General features: G+C 46.2%; 1 protein-coding gene across 1 annotated transcript in view; it reads left to right on the forward strand.

The window, feature by feature from the left end:
• The window catches only part of TRAPPC9 (trafficking protein particle complex subunit 9), a 508,413-nt gene that overhangs the window by 258,835 nt on the left and 227,304 nt on the right, over positions 1-22,274 (forward strand). Inside the window, exon 21 of the mRNA XM_066578762.1 lies at positions 19,496-19,587. Within this exon, the coding sequence (XP_066434859.1) occupies positions 19,496-19,587 (92 nt within the window). The remainder of the gene's footprint in view (positions 1-19,495; positions 19,588-22,274) is intronic.

A 22,274-nucleotide genomic window follows, 5' to 3' on the forward strand; every position in this document is an offset into this window, starting at 1 on the left:
CCTTGCCTTTGATTGCCCCCTATGTCATCCAAACAGATTTCCAAATTTCACATGTGTTTCGCATATCCTGGGACAACCGTATGTACAGCCTCCTTTGTACTGCTGGTGGATGACTCCGAAGTTGCCACTGCATGTGTGAAAGTGGGTAAAGTAAGGGGCAATCCGTAATCAGAGGGGCATGGTTTCAGAGAATGCTGTGGGCAGTTGCAAGGTCTGGCCACACCCACTGGACTGTTAGGCTCTCCTAAAAGTTTTATTAAGTTTGTTTCCTGAGGTGATATTGGCAATTAAGGATTCATGTTGAGAAAGACGAATCTTATAGGTGACAGCGTGCTGGGAATGAAAACAAAGTGACGGGTTTCCTTTAAAGGGGTTTTACAGTTACTAGATTGGTTGGTGTCCACTATTCCGAATCCCAGCTAGTCAGCTGTTACCCGGCCTGCTGCACTTGTACAGGGAGCTGATGTCTGTTAGAAGTAGACAGCTCTGCTCCCAATGCAGTGGCCTGGCTCAGCATTGCAGGCCAAGTTTCCCATTGGCTGATATCTGCTGGAAACAGTCAGCTCCATTCTTGATGTAGTAGTCTGGTCTGGTATTGCAGGACAAGTTCCCATTGGCTAGTTTTCTGCCAAAAGCAGACAGCTCCATTCTGAATTGCAGACCTTTGCTCATCTGCTATTAATGGCCTATCCCGAGATTAGGTCATCAGTAGCTAGTAAATGAAAAACCCCTTTAAAGGGGGTTGTCCAGTTGTAAATTATTGATGGCCTATCCTCAGGTTCTGCCATCAATATTAGGTTGGTACAGGTCAGTCACCCAAGACACCCACCAATATATTGTTCTCCGGGCCATTGCACTCAGCTGATTTCTGCAGGAAGCAGACGGCTCCGTTCTCACTGCACTGGCTAGACATTTTAATATGAACTTGGTCTGCAATACCAAGTTCAGCCACTGGAGTAAGAATGGAGCTGTCTGCTTCCTGAAGAAATCACCCCAGTGCACAAGCACAGCAGCCTGGCTAACCGCTAAATAGTGCGGTTTCCAGGCGACCAACCTACCCCGATCTACTGTTGTTGAACTATCCTGAGGATAGGCTATCGATACTTTACAGCTGGACAGCCCCTTTAAGACATATGGGTATACAGATTAGTCAAGGGGGCATGTCTGTGAGGTCAATGGAGCGGAAATGTTAGAACTACTGAAAGACAGGAAATAAAAATATCAAACATTTCAGGGAGTCCAAAAAGGCCCAAAATAGATCAATGCATAAAGAGTTAACATTATTCTGCAAGAGGAAAAAAAACATGAAAAACTCCAGAAAATGAATTTCCCTTCTTGGCATATTCTGCTATTTGAAATATTGCAATGGTAACTTGATATCAGGGTGTCCTCGAGAACAAAACTGAAGCAGGAGCAGCGTGGAAATCCCCATTTAAATCCGCTAATGTCTCTCTCTCCGCTCGCTTGTGCGCAGCCGAGATTATCTTGAAAGCGGAGCGGCTTTTTTTTCTGCCAATAATTGGTTTGGAGTTTGAAAACGTCTATTTGTAACGCGGAAAAGCAAACGCCGCTTACAGATGATATTAGCAACAGAGAGGAGCGAAGGGGGGGAGAGTCCGCAGCAGTAATGTGACAAGCTGCTGACTTAGAGATAAGGGTGGAAGACGAAACAAGGGGCGTCCTCTCCACCAGGTCTCCGTATTACGGACAGCAGCGCTTAATGCCGGGGTTACTGACTGCAGCCTTAGGCCTCCTTCCCACGAGCGTGACGGGCTCCGCAGCGTAATATTCCGCTGTGAAGCCCGTCACGGCGCCCCCCAGAGCCCCTATACTTACCTGCGGGAGATAGCGTGAAATCGCTTCCCCGCCCACCACCGCCGCGTCACCGCTCATCACCGCTCGTCACCGCCCACCGCTCTCGCGTCACCAGCCGTGTCACGTGACGCGGCCGGACCGCGTCATTTGGCGTCATATGACGCTCGGCGGTGGGCGGGAAAGCGTTTTTTCACGCTATCTCCCGCTGGTTACAGCGGGAGATAGCGTGAATGGACGGCTTCCATTGACTGCAATGGAAGCCGTCAGTGCGTACAGCCCGTCCTCACCCGCAGAAAATAGAGCATGCTGCGGGTGAGGACGGGAGAAATCGCGGTGCGTAATTCCGCGGTGGAATTACGCATCGTGAGCATGGAGCTATTAGGTTCAATAGAACCTAATAGCTGCGTGCAACGCAGCGGATTTTCGCCGCGAATTACGCGGCGGAAATCCGTTCGTGGGAAGGAGGCCTTAGGGTTGGAGAAGGCAGCACGTTTCACACTAAAATAAGTAATATATCCACATGGTCACCCCACCAGCAGAATAGTGAGTGCAGCTCTGGGGTATAATACAGGATGTAACTCAGGATCAGTACAGGATAAGTAATGTATTTACACAGCGACTCCACCAGCAGAATAGTGAGTGCAGCTCTGGAGTATAATACTGGATGTAACTCAGGATCAGTACAGGATAAGTAATGTATGTACACAGTGACTCCACCAGCAGAATAGTGAGGGCAGCTCTGCAGTATAATACAGGATGTAACTCAGGATCAGTACAGGATAAGTAATGTATGTACACAGTGACCCCACCAGCAGAATAGTGAGTGCAGCTCTGGGGTATAATACAGGATGTAACTCAGGATCAGTACAGGATAAGTAATGTATGTACACAGTGACTCCACCAGCAGAATAGTGAGTACAGCTCTGGAGTATAATACAGGATGTAACTCAGGAGCAGTACAGGATAAGTAATGTATGTACACAGTGACTCCACCAGCAGAATAGTGAGGGCAGCTCTGGAGTAGAATACAGGATGTAACTCAGGATCAGCACAGGATAAGTAATGTATGTACACAGTGACTCCACCAGCAGCAGAATAGTGAGTGCAGCTCTGGAGTATAATACAGGATGTAACTCAGGAGCAGTACAGGATAAGTAATGTATGTACACAGTGACTCCACCAGCAGCAGAATAGTGAGTGCAGCTCTGGAGTATAATACAGGATGTAACTCAGGAGCAGTACAGGATAAGTAATGTATGTACACAGTGACTCCACCAGCAGAATAGTGAGTGCAGCTCTGGAGTATAATACAGGATGTAACTCAGGAGCAGTACAGGATAAGTAATGTATGTACACAGTGACTCCACCAGCAGAATAGTGAGTGCAGCTCTGGAGTATAATACAGGATGTAACTCAGGATCAGTACAGGATAAGTAATGTATGTACACAGTGACTCCACCAGCAAAATAGTGAGTGCAGCTCTGGAGTATAATACAGGATGTAACACAGGACCAGTACTATAATATAACATGTTAATAGTATTTCATAAACCTTTTAGAATATACTTGAGTTTGACACTTGCAATGAGTATTTTGAATGCTTTCAATGTCCGTTTTTCCACGTACACAATAATGGGTATCGCTTCAACAACAAAACACGTACTTACAGTGTATGTAAACTGCAAATTCATGCTCAATGTACAGCTGGTTTATTGTTGAAGTTCAAAAGACACTAAACTCTTGGCAGGGCCAGTTGGGTCTCTTTGTAGGCCCCATGATTCCAGGGCTGGCAGATCGGAGCACCACATCAGCTCTATTAGCCCCGCTCAGTGCAGTAAGCATGTTTTTATGTATAGAACAAAGTTCCTGGAGGAACTGGTTGGCCGTAAACTTTAGGAACCATGTTTGACTGCCTGCAATGACCAGGCCCACCCCAACTAAGCTTCTGAAGGTGTAGCAGTTGTGGAGTATCTACCTAGAACCAATAGGTTATTCACATAAAAGCCAGGATGAGATGTACAGTATAATAAACAAGTCATTCAGCAGTATGATGGAGCCTCTTGTCTTTGAGGATGAGTTCATACTAGTTTTGCTCAAGTGACGTCCCCTTAGCTGCAAAGCGTACATGATGTCAATAATCCCTCTACGGAGCATGGAGAACATACTTGCTTTGGTGTTGAAGTGGAGGCATTTGCATTTAGATCGAAATCACATTGCTCTTGTCATGATGGAGGACTATCTATATTGGCTGAAGATGCTCCAAGCTTGGGGTTAAGGCAGGTGAGGGGTTAATAGCGTTCCTCTGTGCTAAAGCCTATCGTGCTGATTTGCAACTAAGTGATGGACCATGAGGCCGCTTGGAAATAATAAGACAATAGCAAAATGAGCGGCTTGTGTGAGCCGTCCAATGTACAAATAGTGTCAGTCATTCGTGACCTCTCCCGGAGAATGCCTCCCCTCCCCGAGAGCTGAGCAAATGGGATTCTCTTTTTACTCTTTATCAGAAAGAGGTTTCCCCTCGAGAAAACATTGATTTCTGCCATCACAGGGAACTCATTAAAGGTTCTTTCTAAAATATCCTCGTTATCTCCTCTTCATACACTCCGCAATACTAGGAACACAATGTATCAGGCCAAGAGACTCAACCTCCATTCTATGTAGAGCACAAAGCTGGAAACATCGGCCATAAAGCGGGTTGTCAGCAGAAAGGACCCCTTTATGTAGGACCATTAATGTGTCATAGTTCGGGGCTGCGCAGTGTAGGGGTCACAGGGATAAAGTGTAATAATGGAAGGGGCCACATTTTTGACAATGCAGTAAAACGTTTTGGGCAGTGTTGTCTGATTTAGATGACCCTGTTGCATCTTTCGTCCTCTGGTGACCGGTAACCAGCGGCAGGATTCCCGTTAGTTAGGCATTTTTGACAAGGAAACTGCTTGGGGCTACTTAACTGTAGTTCTATGGGTTTCTTACTTCTGCTTTATGGAAGCAGGAAAATGGAACCCACTGGCCAAATAGAACCTTCATGACATAACGGAATAGCCCCATATGGACCCTCTAACTAAATAGGGTCCATTCAGTGTCCATCCATCTGTCTGGCGTTTTAGAGGATGAAATAGCGCTGCATACAAAGCTGTTCTGTCTAGTTTCTGAGGTTCTGAACTGAACTTCTGACGGTGGTGTGAAGAGGCCCTTGGCAATTACAATGGGTGTCCATTGCTTTTCTTCAGCAGTTTGGTCCTAGCAGCAGTTATGGAGGAGGTCTGGACCAGCAGATGCCTCTCGATTACCTAAAATGTAGGTCCTACATACTTCTTTGGCAACACCTTGAAGATCATTACTTGGTGCACACATTGTGTATTTTGACTGTCCATCTTTTGGGCCATATGGAACCCCTGGGCCCTAGGTTCTGTATGTGTGCCCCAATCTACATGGCTCAAAAAAAATCTCGGAAACACTTGGGCATCGCAGTATAACCCCACGTTACTTCCAGGATACCAATCTGTCCAGTTAGAAAGCAGAAGTGATTTTGTGAATCCATTTCACCTGCTTTGGTTCAAATGAAAGTGACAACAGGAGGATCATAGAGGCAGCAGAAAGACACCCAAAAAAGGGACTGAAGACAATTCCTCTCTCATCCTTCTTCCTGACTGGTTCTTTTTTTCTGTATGTTTACTGATGCCCTGACCATTACTGGTAGCATGAGGTGCTACCTGCTTAAAGGCGAACATATATAGATCCATCTTGGGTTATCCGAAGTGGTAGCACCTGGGGAACCCCAATTTTCAGGCTTATCCCTTCCAAGTGGCATACTGGCTTTTCTGCTGTGTCCCCAAGCCATTAGACAGTCCTGGTTGTGTGGCGTTAACCCTGCACTGGGCCCAAGATTGGTTCGTGAGTGTCTGAACAGATGCATAGTAGAAGGAAAGTATATAGTCGGGGCTTGAACTGTCAATATACAGTATCCTACCCAAAGTAATTGGACATCTAAGCAAGAATAAAAAGTACTATTTATTTCTATATGTTAATGCCTAGTTGGGCAACTTTGGCCATAATGATGTCAGATGCTCTCCGCTTGCAGGATGAAGAGAGGGAAACACCAGCTGAAGAGTATCAAGCGTTACAGAAAGTATGCCATGGAGAGTATCCAATGCCACTAGGGCCAAAGGAGCCCTACTAAGTATTGGAAATAAATACTACTTGTGATTCCTGCTCAGTTGTCCAACTAAACTACTTCTAGGAGGATAGTGTAGTTTCTACATTGTAGCAACTTAAAACCTTTTCCCATTGTTGTCGGTTTCCTTGATGACAATGACTAATCTTGTGACTATATTCACCCTCTTTATGAACTTCTCTACTGTCTTGAGTGAGTCATGTGACAAGTGACATTATCCTTCAAGTATATGATGACGTTCTGCAAGACGTCTTACAGCCGTTCTTTGCCCTTGTCATACAAAGCACCAGTCACCCACATTTCCCTAAATCCTCCGCTCTCTGGTGGTGACTGCCTCGGTTATTCTGGGTCGTGTGCTGGACATTTGCTGACTTGCAGTGATAAAGCTTGTGTAATAACCTCGCTGCTTTGTTGCTGCGCTCGGCATAATCTGATTGCATTAATAATGCATCACTTCTGTGTTTGCAGGCAGGCTGCACTGTTACTGTCATTTCCTTACGTGAGAGAAACAAGGACTTGTGGCGCCAAAGCACTTAAGAAGTCTAAATATAGAGATTCTGATGGAAGTGACTTTATTTCAGTGACAGGTTAACAGTTGATGCTACTATTTACAGAATTCAAGTCGTGCAACCGCACAAGTCACATGACCAGATAAGCGTTATTCTATTTTAAGTGGTCAGTTTTTGAAGCTTTTACGGTGACATAATGGACTTGTCCCAACACTGAGGTTTTAAGTGTTTACATCAGTAGTAAAGCGATTATTCCAAAATTAAATTCTGAATTGAATGTAGTAGGTTTTCATGAAATCTCTGAATATCCCTCTCAATATGACGGTACAAATCTTCTAGAATGAGCCTTCTCCTGAGCTTTTCAGCCCTGCTGATGTAATATGATTCTGCTATTGTGCCCACAATTCAAAAGTACTGAATACTATATAGCAACATAACTTCTATAATACTTTATACAAGATTATAACTACTATAATACTGCCCCCTATGTACAAGAGTATAACTACTATAATACTGCCCCCTATGTACAAGAGTATAACTACTATAATACTGTCCCTATGTACAAGAATATAACTACTATAATACTGCCTCCTATGTACAAGAATATTACTATAATACTGCCCCCTATGTACAAGAATATAACTACTATAATACTGCCCCCTATGTACAAGAGTATAACTACTATAATACTGTCCCTATGTACAAGAATATAACTACTATAATACTGTCCCTATGTACAAGAATATAACTACTATAATACTGTCCCTATGTACAAGAATATAACTACTATAATACTGCCCCCTATGTACAAGAATATAACTACTATAATACTGCGCCCTATGTACAAGAATATAACTACTATAATACTGCCCCCTATATACAAGAATATAACTATTATATATCTGCCCCCTATGTACAAGAATATAACTACTATAATACTGCCCCTATGTACAAGAATATAACTACAATAATACTGCCCCCTATGTACAAGAATATAACTATTATAATACTGCCCCCTATGTACAAGAATATAACTACTATAATACTGCCTCCTATGTACAAGAATATAACTACTATAATACTGCCCCTATGTACAAGAATATAACTACTATAATACTACCTCCTATGTACAAGAATATAACTACAATAATACTGCCCCCTATGTACAAGAATATAACTACTATAATACTGCCCCCTATGTACAAGAATATAACTACTATAATACTGCCCCCTATGTACAAGAATATAACTACTATAATACTGCTCCTATGTACAAGAATATAACTACTATAATACTGCCCTCTACTGTACGCTAAGTATATACTGCTATATCATCTTATAGTTATATAGCTCCAGTATATTCCTCAGTGCTATATAGAACCTACAGAGTGATTTCACTGATGATAAAACACAGAGGGATGAGTGTTGACCCCCCATGTATCGTTTTCTGTCTGCTTTCTCTCCTTTCCTTCTTCGGCCATCAGTCATTGGGGATTCTACAACTTTGGGGGGAGATCCGTCCACGGAGTGCAGGTGGGCCGTGTATTATGCCTCATCGGAGGGCAAAGTGTTACTCGGCTCTCGCAGAGCGCCTGGCGTCATACAGCTGGTAGGCAGCGCTGGAGATCTGAGCACAATTATGCATGTTTGGAAAATTGGACTAATAAAATAAGCCGGGAGAAATCAGAGCGATTATAATTACGACATTCTGAGGGGTTATTTTTAGCCTGAATTGTCTTTTCTGAACACATTTTCATCAGTTAAGCGGTCGCATTCTAATCTTCACCTGGAAAGAGGAGATGATGTATTCGGAGCGCGAGCTGCTTTCTCTCCTCCATTTATCCCCCCGCCATTATTCTTACCGTGAGCACTTAATCATCAGTTTATGTAGGACATTTTAATAAGAGTCGCAGGGTGTTTATAAGAAAGGAAAATCCACCTATTAAACGAAATCTGGTAATTATATTAACCCTTTCAAGACCAGGCCTGTTCTTTCCTTTAACCAGTTTAGTGGCATGCCCAGAAAATCTTCGGGGCTTGCTTCACTGACCATGTAGTTAAACCCTGGAAGATTTCCGTGGACAGCTCTAGTGCTGAAATGCTGGCCGGGAATACACAGTTGTCGTGCCACTCTACACGTTTGCCACTTCAAATTACCTTAGGAAAATCCCTGGGGTTGGCTGCGCTGACATTGCAACAATAAATATGCCACTGAAGGGGTTAAAGGAGTGGTTTTAAAGTCCCCCACGGGAACCAAATAAAAGTCTGATTAAGTAAAGTTGGTTTTTTTGCAGCTCATCCCACAAAAAACGAGCCCACACATAGCCATTCACCAAAGAAATTAAAAAGTTACGGGTCTCAGAATGTGGCAGCAGAAGTCAATATCTGTTTAAAGGGGTTGTCCCGCGCCGAAACGTTTTTGTTTTTTTTTCAAACCCCCCCCCCCCTTTCGGCGCGAGACAACCCCGATGCAGGGGTTAAAAAAGAACACCAGAGAGTGCTTACCTGAATCCCCGCGCTCCGGTGACTTCTTACTTACCTGCTGAAGATGGCCGCCGGGATCTTCTCCCTCGGTGGACCGCAGGGCTTCTGTGCGGTCCATTGCCGATTCCAGCCTCCTGATTGGCTGGAATCGGCACGGGGCGGAGCTACACGGAGCCGGCATCCTGCACAAGCGGCCCCATTGAGAAAAGAAGACCCGGACTGCGCAAGCGCGGCTAATTTGGCCATTAGACGGCGAAAATTAGTCGGCTCCATGGAAACGAGGACGCTAGCAACGGAGCAGGTAAGTGAAAAACTTCTTATAACTTCTGTATGGCTCATAATTAATGCACGATGTACATTACAAAGTGCATTAATATGGCCATACAGAAGTGTATAGACCCACTTGCTGCCGCGGGACAACCACTTTAACAACTAGAAGCAATGGGATGAAACTGAAAGGGAGGAGACACAGATTAGATATTAGACAGTGAGGGGGATCAATGAGTGGAACAGGTTACCATGGGAGGTGGGGAGTTCTCCTTTAGAGGAAGTGTTCAAACAAAGGCTGGACAGATATCTGTCTGGGATGATTTAGTGATCCTGCACTGAGCAGGGGGTGGGACCCGATGACCCCGGAGGCCCAGATGACCTTGGTGGACCCGATGACCCTGGAGGCCCAGATGACCTTGGTGGACCCGATGACCCTGGAGGTCCAGATGACCTTGGTGGACCCGATGACCCTGGAGGTCCCTTCCAACTCCACCATTCTAGGATTCTATGAAAATGTTATTTACTTTTTAAAAATAGACAAACATTTAATAATTGTGCGTTTGGTTTCTCTGTGATCGTTCTGCCCCAAACAGCAGTGTTTATATGTATTTTTTACTGCATTGTGAATGCTGTTAAAATTGCAGAAAGGGAAAAAAAATAACGCTGTTAAAAACTGAACCCATCAAAAATGGCGCAATTACTTTTTTCTGTTTCCCCCACTTAATTTTTTTGTACATTATAAGATGCATTAATTGGGACCATTAAAAGTTATCCAGCAAAGCCCGGCCCTCATGTGGCAATGAAAGAACGAACACAGAATGTGTGTCTGGCCACAGAGTGGCTAAAGTCTCCTGTCGGTGCAGTTGCATCTACCGGGTATGTGAGATTTGTTCTTGTGCCCAGCAGTAAGGGGTTAAGCCTCCTGGGGCGCCCCTGTGAGGTCGGATCCTCGGCCGCTCCGGCAGTAGATGACTGGCTGGTGATCAGCGTGGAGTCCATGCTGAGGGGTACAGGTCAGCCATTTAATTGAGTTAGCTCTATCTCTGCTGTCACTGTCGTTTGCAGCCCGTGTCCTGACTCTGAAGCATTACATCAATGTCTGCTGCCTATAGACTAGAAGAGGTCACCCGCAGGGGCCACCGTGTAGCCGCAAGGAATAGGTCTGATGGTATATTGAGGTACTTTTTCATCATTATGTTCCAGGATTGTGTCGCAGCTCAGATCTATTTACTTTGTGCGGATGAGCACGCTGCTGGTTGGCGAGGCGTTGGCACAATAAGTGGAGCTACGGATACATACTTCATGTAATTCCTGATACAGCAGTGATAGAACTCGGGGCGTTACGGGCTAAATCAGTCCCGCAGGATTCATATATGACTCTTGGGCATGGACTATGGGCTGGCTCAGGTACAGCGGCTCGGCTTTAGTGTACTTCACCTCTAAATACTGCAGTTAACAGATAGTATAACAGATGGATCTCTGCTCCACACAGTGATAGTGATTACAGTGCAGTTACCTCCAGTAATCACAGGGGGCATCATCTTTGATGGGTGGCGTCCATTTTTGTTTTGTCTAATTTATCTTGGTCAATGCTTCCATGATGACTGCTTCTAGCCACGACTAATCACTTGACAATTCCCCCATTCTGCCTCTACTGCTATGCCACTCTGATTGCTCCCCCACAGAGTAATAGTGGCCTTTTGTCACCGCACTAATTAATAGTGACCCCTCTGTGGCCCCCTTAGTAATAGCTGTCTCTCTGTGGATACCTTATCTATAGTACCCCCTCTGTTTATCACTGTGGCCCCAGTTGCTTATAGTTTCCCTTCTGTGGCTTCCCGTTATTTTATTATCACCTCTGAGGCCCCACATGCATATAGTGATGCCTCTGTGATCCCAATTGTAGTGCCCTCTCTGTGGCACCACTTCCTACTACAGCCCTTTCTGTGGCCCTATTCATAGTGCCCCCATTGTGTCCCCACTTATAGTGCCCCCTCTTTGGCCTTCTTTAGTTTTAGTAATCTCTCTGTAGCCCACCTAGTTATAGAGCCCCCCATCCCTGTCCCGCCCCCAGTGTGGCTCCACATAGTAATCGTGCCTTACTTCCCCTTGTACTCTATAACCACTACTCCCGAACCTCAGGTGGGCTGCAGTACAACCATAGACCTCGGTGATAGTGATTACAGTGCAGTTACCTCCAGTAATCACAGGTTATGCCCTGCATAGAGCGCGCTGTGTCTGACGCTACTGTGTGATATAAACAGGTGGTTGTACTGTTGCTGTTTGGAAGTTTCATGGTGAGGCTCAGAAAGTCAGCGGTGTGACAGCGCCATTTTTTCCTAGCACCGTATGGCTCTGTGTTGGCTTAATTAACATTACTGGTAAAAAAAAAAAAGTTCTCCACTAGCACCTTGAGGTAAGTATTAGCAGGGTGGCAACCCTAGAAGTAGCATTGGAATCCCAATATTGGGACCTTTTATATTAGCTTAGGCCCCCAGTAGTGTAACAGGATGCAGCCTGCAGGACCTCTCTGTGCAAGCAGTTTTTTTAATTCTTCTTTTGTTCTCCTCCTCATTTTTAATTGCCCTCTCTTTCATCCCCGGTCCTCATCCTCCCTTCAGCTCCTCTACATTCCTCTGCTTCACCCGCCATGCTGGGAGGCGGCTATTAAAGGTGCTAAGCTATATCTGTATATTTTTCCATCGTCATCCTCGTGCGCCCGGCCTCGCGGCCCCTCTGCTCCTCACACATCACGAGGGGCTGCTGATACACACACACACATACATATACGAGGGGCTGCTGATAAGCCTTTGGCTTTACCCAGAAAGAAACGAGATAGGATGATGAAACTTTCCATTTCTTCCACATCCTCTCCACTGAGGCCAACACACTTCTTACATCGGGATTCCAAGTTCTGTAAGCCTTGCAAAAAGAAGGATTTCGGTTGTGCCTCAAACCAGTCATCCGTAGCAGCCATGGCATCAGAAATGGTGTGAGATTTGGTCCCCTTGAGGTGTTTCTTCTGTAAACAGATGCTAGTCGGAGGGAGCTAGATCTGGTGAATAAGGTGGGTGGTCAACCAGCTGGAAGCCTAGCTCCACCAGTTTTGCCGTGGTCACTTGTGCAGTGTGAGCGGAGGCGTTGTCTTGCAGGAACAAGATTCCTTTGGACAGCTTGCCGCGCCTTTTGGCCTTCAGAGCTGCCTTCAATTGGACCAAAAGTTCAATGTAATCCCTTGCATTGATGGTGGAACCATTTTGAAGGTCGTCCACTAGCAGCACACCCTCCTTATTCCAGAACACAGACGCCATCACCTTAGTGGCTGAACTTCTTTGGGCGAGGAGAACCACTGTGCCTCCACTCTGACTGCTCCCCCTAGTGGTGACTATATATATCTGTACACAGACGCCATCACCTTAGTGGCTGAGAACCACTGTGCCTCTACTCTCTGACTGCTCCTTGGTTTCAGGGTCATACAAATAAATCCAGGTCTCATCCATAGTGACCAGTCCATCCAGGAAGTTCTTATCAGTCCGGAAACGCTGACAAATGGACCGGGCAGTTTTTACTCGATGCTTTTCTGATTTGTTGTCAGACATTTGGGGACCCACTTTGTAGATGGCTTCTTCATGGATAATGACACAAACACGTTCACCAGAAATCCCCATGATGTCGGCTATTCCTGCAGCCGGCCGATTCTCCAGTATGAGGTTGTGCGCAGCATTGGCGATCTCCGGAACAACAACCTCTCTCGGTCGTCCAGGACGTTCCTCATCGTTGGGGCTGAAGTGGCCACCCAGCTCTTAACTGTAGAATATGAAGGGCATTGATCCCCTCAATGTCTGCCATATATCACCATGAATATCCTTCACGGACTTTCCTTGTAGAAACAAGAATTTTATCACTCCTCTGCTCTCATTGGCTGTGAATATCGCCTTAGACTCCGCCATTTTGTTTTCCCGCGTGCCGAGATCACTGCTGCCATAAGCTACAAACACATATATTAGACACATAAGGCTTTCATGTGATGTAATTCGTTACCATAGAAACAAAAAAAGAACACAAAGCAGCCCCTCCTGACAAGTAATGAGCCCGATGTGCAAGTAGCAAAGGAGCCCGAGACAAGTCATCCCGCCGCTGATGCCCAGACGAACCGTCCCACCGCTGATGCCCAGGCGAGCCGTCCCGCCGCTGATCCCCAGGCGAGCCGTCCCGCCGCTGATCCCCAGGCGAGCCGTCCCGCCGCTGATCCCCAGGCGAGCCGTCCCGCCGCTGATCCCCAGGTGAGCCGTCCCGCCGCTGATCCTAAGATGCCCCCCCCCTCCCCCTGCTGATCCAGAGATGAGTCGTCCCGCCGCTGATCCTAAGATGCTCCCCCCCCCCTCTACCCCTGCTGATCCAGAGATGAGTCATCCCGCCGCTGATCCCCAGGGGAGTCATCCCGCCGCTGATCCCCAGGGGAGTCGTCCCGCCGCTGATCCCCAGGGGAGTCGTCCCGCCGCTGATCCTAAGATGCCCCCCCCTCCCCCTGCTGATCCAGAGATGAGTCGTCCCGCCGCTGATCCTAAGATGCTCCCCCCCCCCCCCCCCCTCTACCCCTGCTGATCCAGAGATGAGTCATCCCGCCGCTGATCCCCAGGGGAGTCGTCCCGCCGCTGATCCCCAGGGGAGTCGTCCCGCCGCTGATCCCCAGGGGAGTCGTCCCGCCGCTGATCCCCAGGGGAGTCGTCCCGCCGCTGATCCCCAGGGGAGTCGTCCCGCCGCTGATCCCCAGGGGAGTCGTCCCGCCGCTGATCCCCAGGGGAGTCGTCCCGCCGCTGATCCCCAGGGGAGTCATCCTGCCACTGATCCCTGTACGGTCCAGAATCACTGCAGACACTTTGTATCAGTATTGCATTGTTCCTAATCACAGGGAGGGCTGCGCTCCCCATAGACGCTCGTTATACTCGGCCTGTGGTTGCTGCTCGCTGTATTGATTGCTTCAGTGTTTATTATAGTTATTTTCCTGGTTTTCGCCTTTTTCTACATTCAGGTCTCATTTTTCTCCTGTTCAGGAGACTAATTGTTTGACAAAGTGGAGAAAATATTGGATTTCGTTCTCCACAATCCCTTCAGGATTTGGAATAGTGTGAGACTGCGGCAAAGTCATTGGTTTAAGGCTGTGAGCCCACGATGTAGGGATCCACATGTAAGGGTCCTCTTAGATTAGCCGATACTGGTCCAACGAGCGGTTGGCATCACTGCCAGGTGGTTCGGACAGGCAGATGCATCGTTGGCTCGTGCAGACGAGAATCGTCCGGTCTGTCACGCCGTATAAGTGATGAGCGCGACGGAACGAGGAGCAGATTCCGATTATTGTTCGCCATCCAGCTGTCGGCTCGTGTCTAGCCCGAACGTTATTGATCACTTTCGCTCGTTTGAGCAATAATCATTCCAACTAAGAGCAGCTTAAGGGTGACTAGCCAGTAGTGTTTTTTTTCCGCTGCAAATTTTTTTTCCATGTTGTCCCCAAAGTAACATATATGAAAAATGAATTGTACTCACATGGCCTGTATAGCACGCGGCTGCCATCTTTTTTATCAAACGTTCCCATAGAATATAATGGGCGATTCTCAAACAAGGATCGCACAAAAGAAGTGCAAACTGACATTGTCCATTGAGGTCTACTGCGTTGTGCGATGATACGTGTATCAGCATGAAGGCAGGAGAAGTCAATGGGAACAGCAGAGCAAATATGGGCCAAAACAGCTGCAAGAACCTCAAAGTAATGGCAGGAAATCGCACCAATACTCCTGTGTGAATGAGCCCCCATTCAGATTTTGCCTGGGGATTTTGGGGCAGATTTCATGCTTTTAATTAAAGGGATGAAATCTACGATGATGATTTTGCGCCGTACATTCTCGCGGTCTGGATTTAAAATCCGCTCCTCAGGTCAATTAAGGTGCAGGTTTCTCCGCAGCGGATAGGATTAGTTTGAAGCCCCATCCTCGCTGCTGGGATGTAAAATGCATTGATCTCTGCTTTGGAAACCTGCAGGACTCGCGCTACACTTGACCGCACCCAGCGGCTGCATTCACATGGCGGATTTATCGGCGCAGATCAGGCCTCAAGATCCGCGGCATTAATTTAGGATGCGTAAAACCTGGACACAAACTTTTCCCAATTGAGCTGGGGGAAATCCCTGCGCCGCTCCGTGGAAGCTGCATGTGGGCATCCGTGTCAGACATGGACAGCCTAGCTGTGGGCTGCTGGCATGGATCAATCTGCCGCGGACCCGTATCATAATGGCCGTGGGATGATCGCCCGCCGACCTGCTTTATGACGGTGACTTTACCTGATTTGGCTGCAGAATCCGTTTAAAAATCCATGGTGAATTACGGCGTGTGAATGAGGCCGCGGTCTATGTCCGCACGGGCGCACGCCACATCAACAACGTGAACAAACTCTTAGGCCACAGTGACACGGGCGATTTGTGGGCGAGTGTGATATCCGTCCAAGGAACTCGGACCGACATTGCGCTTGCAGAGCTTCAGTTTTCTGTGCGATGTGTTTTGTGAGAAAAAAGTAACCCCGCGCTCGCGTAACCCGCATGTAAAACATTCATTGTGCCAATAGTGGAAGCAGATAAATCGCATCGCAGTTACACAGCTGCAAGGGCCATGAGAATTTTTTTTTTTTCAGGTCCATAGGAAATGTCCAAATGAGGATTCGCCGCAATTCTCCCCCCTCCCCCCCCATCGCAGCATCGCCGCAAGAAAAAAAAAATTGCGTAGATTTATTACACTGTTTTTCACCTGGAAAAAAAAAAATAAAAAAAATAGAAGGACCCATTGACTTCTCCCGCCTTCTTGTTTAAGAATGCATGGACATGCTGCTATTCTTTCATCTGCGTAAAAAATGCATGTTTGCACCCCCCAATGCCAGCCCTGAGACATGTTAAAAATACACTTGTAATTGGACCCAAAATCCGCCTGTGTGAATGGGCCCATATAGTGAGCTGCTCGATCCGCCGCTGCAGCCCGTTTTCACATACGTGAATCAAGCGAGGTTACAGAATCGCTATTCCTGTGGTTCTCCTATGCTGTCCGGCTCCGTTCTGCACTGCTGGATGTGTGTACAGGAGCTGGCCATCATTCATCACCTTCATCACCACAGTCTATCGTCTTCACACTCTTCATTACCACAGCGGTGCGTTATCAACCGCGCTAAGGTCACCGCCGCTAACTGTAGCGTGTGCAGCCTACGGCTGGGGCGGCCGGTCATCTGGGGAGCAAGTCACACATTTACATTTCATCCTGTTGTATTTGGAAGCTGAACATAATTGGCACCTGGAAATGTCACTTCTGTCGTGTGTCGGCTCCGTGTGATGTTTTTTTTTTTCGTACCCCTATACAATTAACCAATGATCCTAGTATATTATTTTAAAGGGGATTGTCCAGTCTTATGTCTAGAAAACTTAAAGGGAATGTTCAGAATTAGAAAAACATGGCTGCGTACGACCAGAAACAGCGCCTCCCCTGTTCATGGGTTGTGTCTGTTACTGCATCTGAGCTTTATTGCAGTGAATAGGGCTGAGCTGCAATACTAAGCACCTTGACTGGATCGAATGTAATAATTGTCCAAAAAGGAGGGATATACACTCTATTAATAACTGGAAGAACAAAATGACCAGTAATAACACTGAACAAAGGGGAAAAGGGAAATCGCATCCTAAAATACTAATGGAAAGACCATGCCTAAAGCAGGGCGATCGCCCTGACAAGGGTGGCCCTACGCCTGGAACCTGGGGACTTCCTAAACTGTTCATAGATGGAAAAAAAAAGGATGTCAGCAGACAGATGTTAGTAGCTATAGTCCTCGAAGTATATAAAGCAGATGTAACAACACAGTAGTAAGTATGAACACCAGGGACTTATCTGACTGATGCTTGACACCAAGGGGCCGTGGACTGAACCACAACTCAACCAACACAGAGGAATAACTGGCACCCTATGAGAGGAGGAACCTGAATATACAGTATTTACTATAACACTGCTGATTGGCTGGTTGGGGACAACACCTCCCTGCTGACCAATCAGACCAATCCACAAAAAGCAGTGTCCTTTGCCCGCTCCTCCTGGCACAGGTGCTGCTTTTGTACTCCAGGCTTTGGACGTCCAAGTCTCCCAGGAGATGTTTTTATTCGGTAGAGGAAGTTTAAGCAAGCCTGAGAAGGTAAGGGTTAAAGATGCTGGCGTGTTTAACCATAGCAGCATGGTGTAATGGATATATTTAGCGGTCTGCAGGAGGCTGCCCTGTAGTCCAGCAGGGATAAGATCCGCCACACGGGCCCAGTTAGTGTGTTACCATAGATACGCATTGCTCTGCCGCAGAGAGCGAGGGAAGTGCATTGTGGCCAACACCAGGGAGCTGCAGCGTTTTACGCAACTGTGTTTTATAGTTAGTTTATGAACTGGAAACAAGCGGCCCCCTCCGCCCCCTGCCCAACCACAGCGGCACTAAAATAAGAAGCTGCTTATGGCAGAGCACTCTGCGAAGCGCGTGAGTTAATGTTCCCACTTGGAGCCTGCTGGTCGGAAACTCAATGCCCAGTGGTTTACTGAATAATGATTTATTAGGCTGCTTTCAGATGGCCACTTTGTGCAAACACAAGGCCCTGCAGAAGAGCTAGAGGCCACTGGCATCTGATATATCACCATGTCGTTACCACATTACTTTGGATCTTGTTCATTTTAATCAGCATTACACAGTTTACAGATCCAGTTAATCAACAGAAAGTTAAATCGCTGTAAGCCTACATCACATTACTTGTACTGCTCCTGAGTTACATCCTGTATTATACTCCAGAGCTGCACTCACTATTCTGCTGGTGGAGTCACTGTGTACTTACAATACTTATCCTGTACTGATCCCGTGTTACATCCTGTATTATACCCCAGAGCTGCACTCACTATTCTGCTGGTGGAGTCACTGTGTACATACATTACTGATCCTGTACTGATCCTGCGTTACATCCTGTATTATTCTCCAGAGCTGTACTCACTATTCTGCTGGTGGAGTCACTATGTACTTACATTACTTATCCTGTACTGATCCTGAGTTACATCCTGTATTATACTCCAGAGCTGCACTCACTATTCTGCTGGTGGAGTCACTGTGTATATACATTACTTATCCTGTATTGCTCCTGAGTTACACCCTGTATTATATTCCAGAGCTGCACTCACTATTCTGCTGGTGGAGTCACTGTGTACATACATTACTTATCCTGTACTGCTCCTGAGTTCCATCCTGTATTATACTCCAGAGCTGTACTCACTATTCTGCTGGTGGAGTCACTGTGTACATACATTACTTATCCTGTACTGATCCTGAGTTACAACCTGTATTATACTCCAGAGCTGCGCTCACTATTCTGCTGGTGGAGTCACTGTGTACATACATTACTTATCCTGTACTGCTCCTGAGTTACATCCTGTATTATACTCCAGAGCTGCACTCACTATTCTGCTGGTGGAGTCACTGTGTACATACATTACTTATCCTGTACAGATCCTGAGTTACATCCTGTATTAGGCCTAGTGCCCACAGTGACAGGCTCCGCAAGTGGAATTCCGCAGCGTAGTCTGTCACGGCGCCCCCCCCCCCCAGAGACCCCCATACTCGCCTCCGGATCCGCTGCCCGATGTCTCGCATCCTTTGCCGGCGTGTATGCGCAGTACATCATATGACGCAGGCGTCGGTGGGCGGGGAAGCTTTTTCAAGCTGGCTTCCGCTGTGCTACAGAGGAAGATAGCATGATGGACGGCTTCCATTGACTGCAATGGAAGCCGTCTGCGTCTATGCCCACGGCAAATAGAACATGCCGGTGATTACGGGTGCTTCCACGGTGCTGAATTCCATGATGGAATTCCGCACCGTGAGCATTGCGCTATCAGTTTCAATAGAACCTAATAGCTGCGGGCAATGCTGCGGATTTCCGCCACGTGATATGTGGTGGAAATCCACCGTGTGAATCAGGCCTTATACTGTTAGTAGGAGAGGTTCACAGAGGTGAGACCAACACCTGTCGAGCATTAATAGCATATCCTACAGACATGTGATAAATGTTTGTGACAAGATGTTTGTGTCTTTACCATCAATACAGCGGCATCATATATCCTCTATCTATTTAATATGTTAATATTGTTATATATTTTATTTACATTTTAAAGTTCTTTTTATTAAACCTTAACTTTTCATCACCCATCCCTGAAACGTGACGGAGAGGCAAGCGTGGAGGGTGTGCTGAACCAGCTCGTCCTAGAACACTTGCAGCTGGCTCCTCTACAGTGGGGTGAGTGCCACCTTCATGAGTCAATTTACAATGTAGGACAATTGTATTAACTGAGAATGACTAGTGTAAAGCATAATTCATAATCTGAGCCCCAGAACTATATGCGTGCCTCCTGTTCTCCAGTCTAAATATGGTATTTTGAAGAATTTTGTGTCTAGCCTAATTTCAAGACATAAAAGCTCATTAATGGAAAACCAACTTCATCCATGTTAACTTAGGGAGTTTAGTTCTGTTACTAGGTTCACCCATGTGAGCTGAGGGAATTTAGTTCTGTTACTAGGTTCACCCATGTGACCTGAGGGAATTTAGTTCTGTTACTAGGTTCACCCATGTGACCTGAGGGAATTTAGTTCTGTTACTAGGTTCACCCATGTGACCTGAGGGAATTTAGTTCTGTTACGAAGTTCACCCATGTGAGCTGAGGGAATTTAGTTCTGTTACGAAGTTCACCCATGTGAGCTGAGGGAATTTAGTTCTGTTACTAGGTTCACCCATGTGAGCTGAGGGAATTTAGTTCTGTTACTAGGTTCACCCATGTGAGCTGAGGGAGTTTAGTTCTGTTACTAGGTTCACCCATGTGAGCTGAGGGAATTTAGTTCTGTTACTAGGTTCACCCATGTGAGCTGAGGGAATTTAGTTCTGGTTCTAATCATAAATCAGATTTATTATTACATTATTAATGTTTTCTTTTTGCCTTTTTTGTTATGTATACTAGTCTTATCTTTGTATGGTTATGAAGTGAGACGCCCTTTTTACATTTTATAGGTGTACTTGTCTGTATTCTACGACTGTGAACTGCATGTTAGCTTGAAATGCATAAAAAGTAATGCTTATGCTTTTGTGTTGCACTGGGTTTTCCAATTTGAATATAACCATTTTTTTTATTTTTGAATGCTGGACCTCTCCTTTTTTCATCAGCCTATTCTCCAGTGTAAATATGGTGTTTGGGAGAATTTTATGTCTCGGATCATTTTAAGACAGATGGACACCTTAATGAAGGACAAACTTCACCCATGTGAGCTGAGGCAGTTTAGTTCTGTTGCTAACAAACTTCACTCTTGTAAACCGAGGGAGTTTAGCTCTCCTAATAGCGAACTTCACTTGTTTTGTTTCCAGTGACCTGCTATATCTCGTTTTCTTAGGGCATGTTTACATGGTATGATTTGCTTTCAGAATTTTACAATATGTGCCTGTCAGATAATCTGCATCAGAAATCCTAAAGTGAGCCTTGGACTCCCACCACATATTTTCATTTATAGATGCCACAACTTCATATGTGGATATTTCTCACTGGGGCTGCTATACGGAATCCACGTAAAGAAGTGATCACTTTTTAAAATGTAATGTATTATCTGTCGCCCTCCTTTGTTCCTGTAGAGCTACGAACCCACCGGTTCCTGGGACCTCGACAGAGATCCAAGATGGCCACATCACTTCTTAAACTACCCAATGCAAACTGTGCATCCGTAATCAGCCACTGCATGCTGCTTTCAGATTGGCCAGGACTGCTCATGTAAGCAGCACTGGCCAATTAGAGCCGTGTGTAATGTCTTAGGCAACTGATGCACAGTGTGAGTTGGGTAATCTAAGAAGAAACACAGCCATCTTTAATCAGTAGAGATGGGCCACAGGAACTAATGGACTTTTGGCTGTACGGGAATAAAGGAGGCCACCGGGTAGTGTAAAGCCTTCTCCATTCCTGGAGTTTAGTTTTGTCCCAGGACTGGTGATGGTGGCGGGCGGGGAGCGTATTCTTTAAACCGAGCCTGATGCAATGACTTGAGTAGTCTTGAATCTTGCTGTCTGTCATCTCTTTTTCAGTCAGTCATTAATAGGTATCAAGAACTGAGGACACGTCTTACCTTTTCTCCCTAGTACAGAGCCATAGGCACTCTATGTGACGCCCTCCATGAGAGAGGCTGTTATAATACATTTTTCGGAAACGAGACCATTGCCCATCTTTATCCAATAATGTCCTCCCCTCACCCGATCCCCTGCAGCACTTTTCATTGGCTACGGTGATGACTTCCCATCACAGAGACATGTGACCACTGCAGCCAATAAATGGCTGATTCTGAATTACAAATGGCTGGTAATTGGCTGCGGCAGTCACTGGATATCACCACTGTAGCCAAAAGAAGAGTACCGCGAGGGGCCAGGTACTATCGGAAGGAGAGGTGAAGGGCATCGGCCGACTATGACTTTGTTTCTATACAGGGCTGAGCGCATTTTAATTTATTTTTTCTCCCCAGACCACCCCTTTAAGTCCTGGAAATCCCTTTAAATATATTGGCAGCGATTCTGAAATGAAAACCGCACAATTAATACTGATCCATAATATGCAAATATGAATGAGTCCTTCCAGTCTAAGTGATCCCCCAGTAGTTACCGTCTACAATGTGTTCGTGGTCTTTGCCGCTTTCTGTTACATTGATCCACGTTTCCTAATCAGTCAATGTTTGGCGCGTTCTTCTTGAATTGGCTTTGTTACGCTTACAGTTCTGTCTGAAAAAAAATCCCAAAGCGTTGAAAGCCGTAGACGCGCAGCGTTATTAATTTCACTGAAGTCGTAATGAGCCGGGTGTCGTCTGGAAGTGATACACACTACAAAGGGCGATCCGTCTAATCTCTCATTTCAGACATGACAAGTCGCCCCCTTAACATTCTGCGCACAAGCATCGCCCGGC

The sequence above is a fragment of the Eleutherodactylus coqui genome, chromosome 9 (genome assembly GCF_035609145.1).
Source record: "Eleutherodactylus coqui strain aEleCoq1 chromosome 9, aEleCoq1.hap1, whole genome shotgun sequence".
In the NCBI taxonomy this organism is placed as follows: domain Eukaryota; kingdom Metazoa; phylum Chordata; class Amphibia; order Anura; family Eleutherodactylidae; genus Eleutherodactylus; species Eleutherodactylus coqui.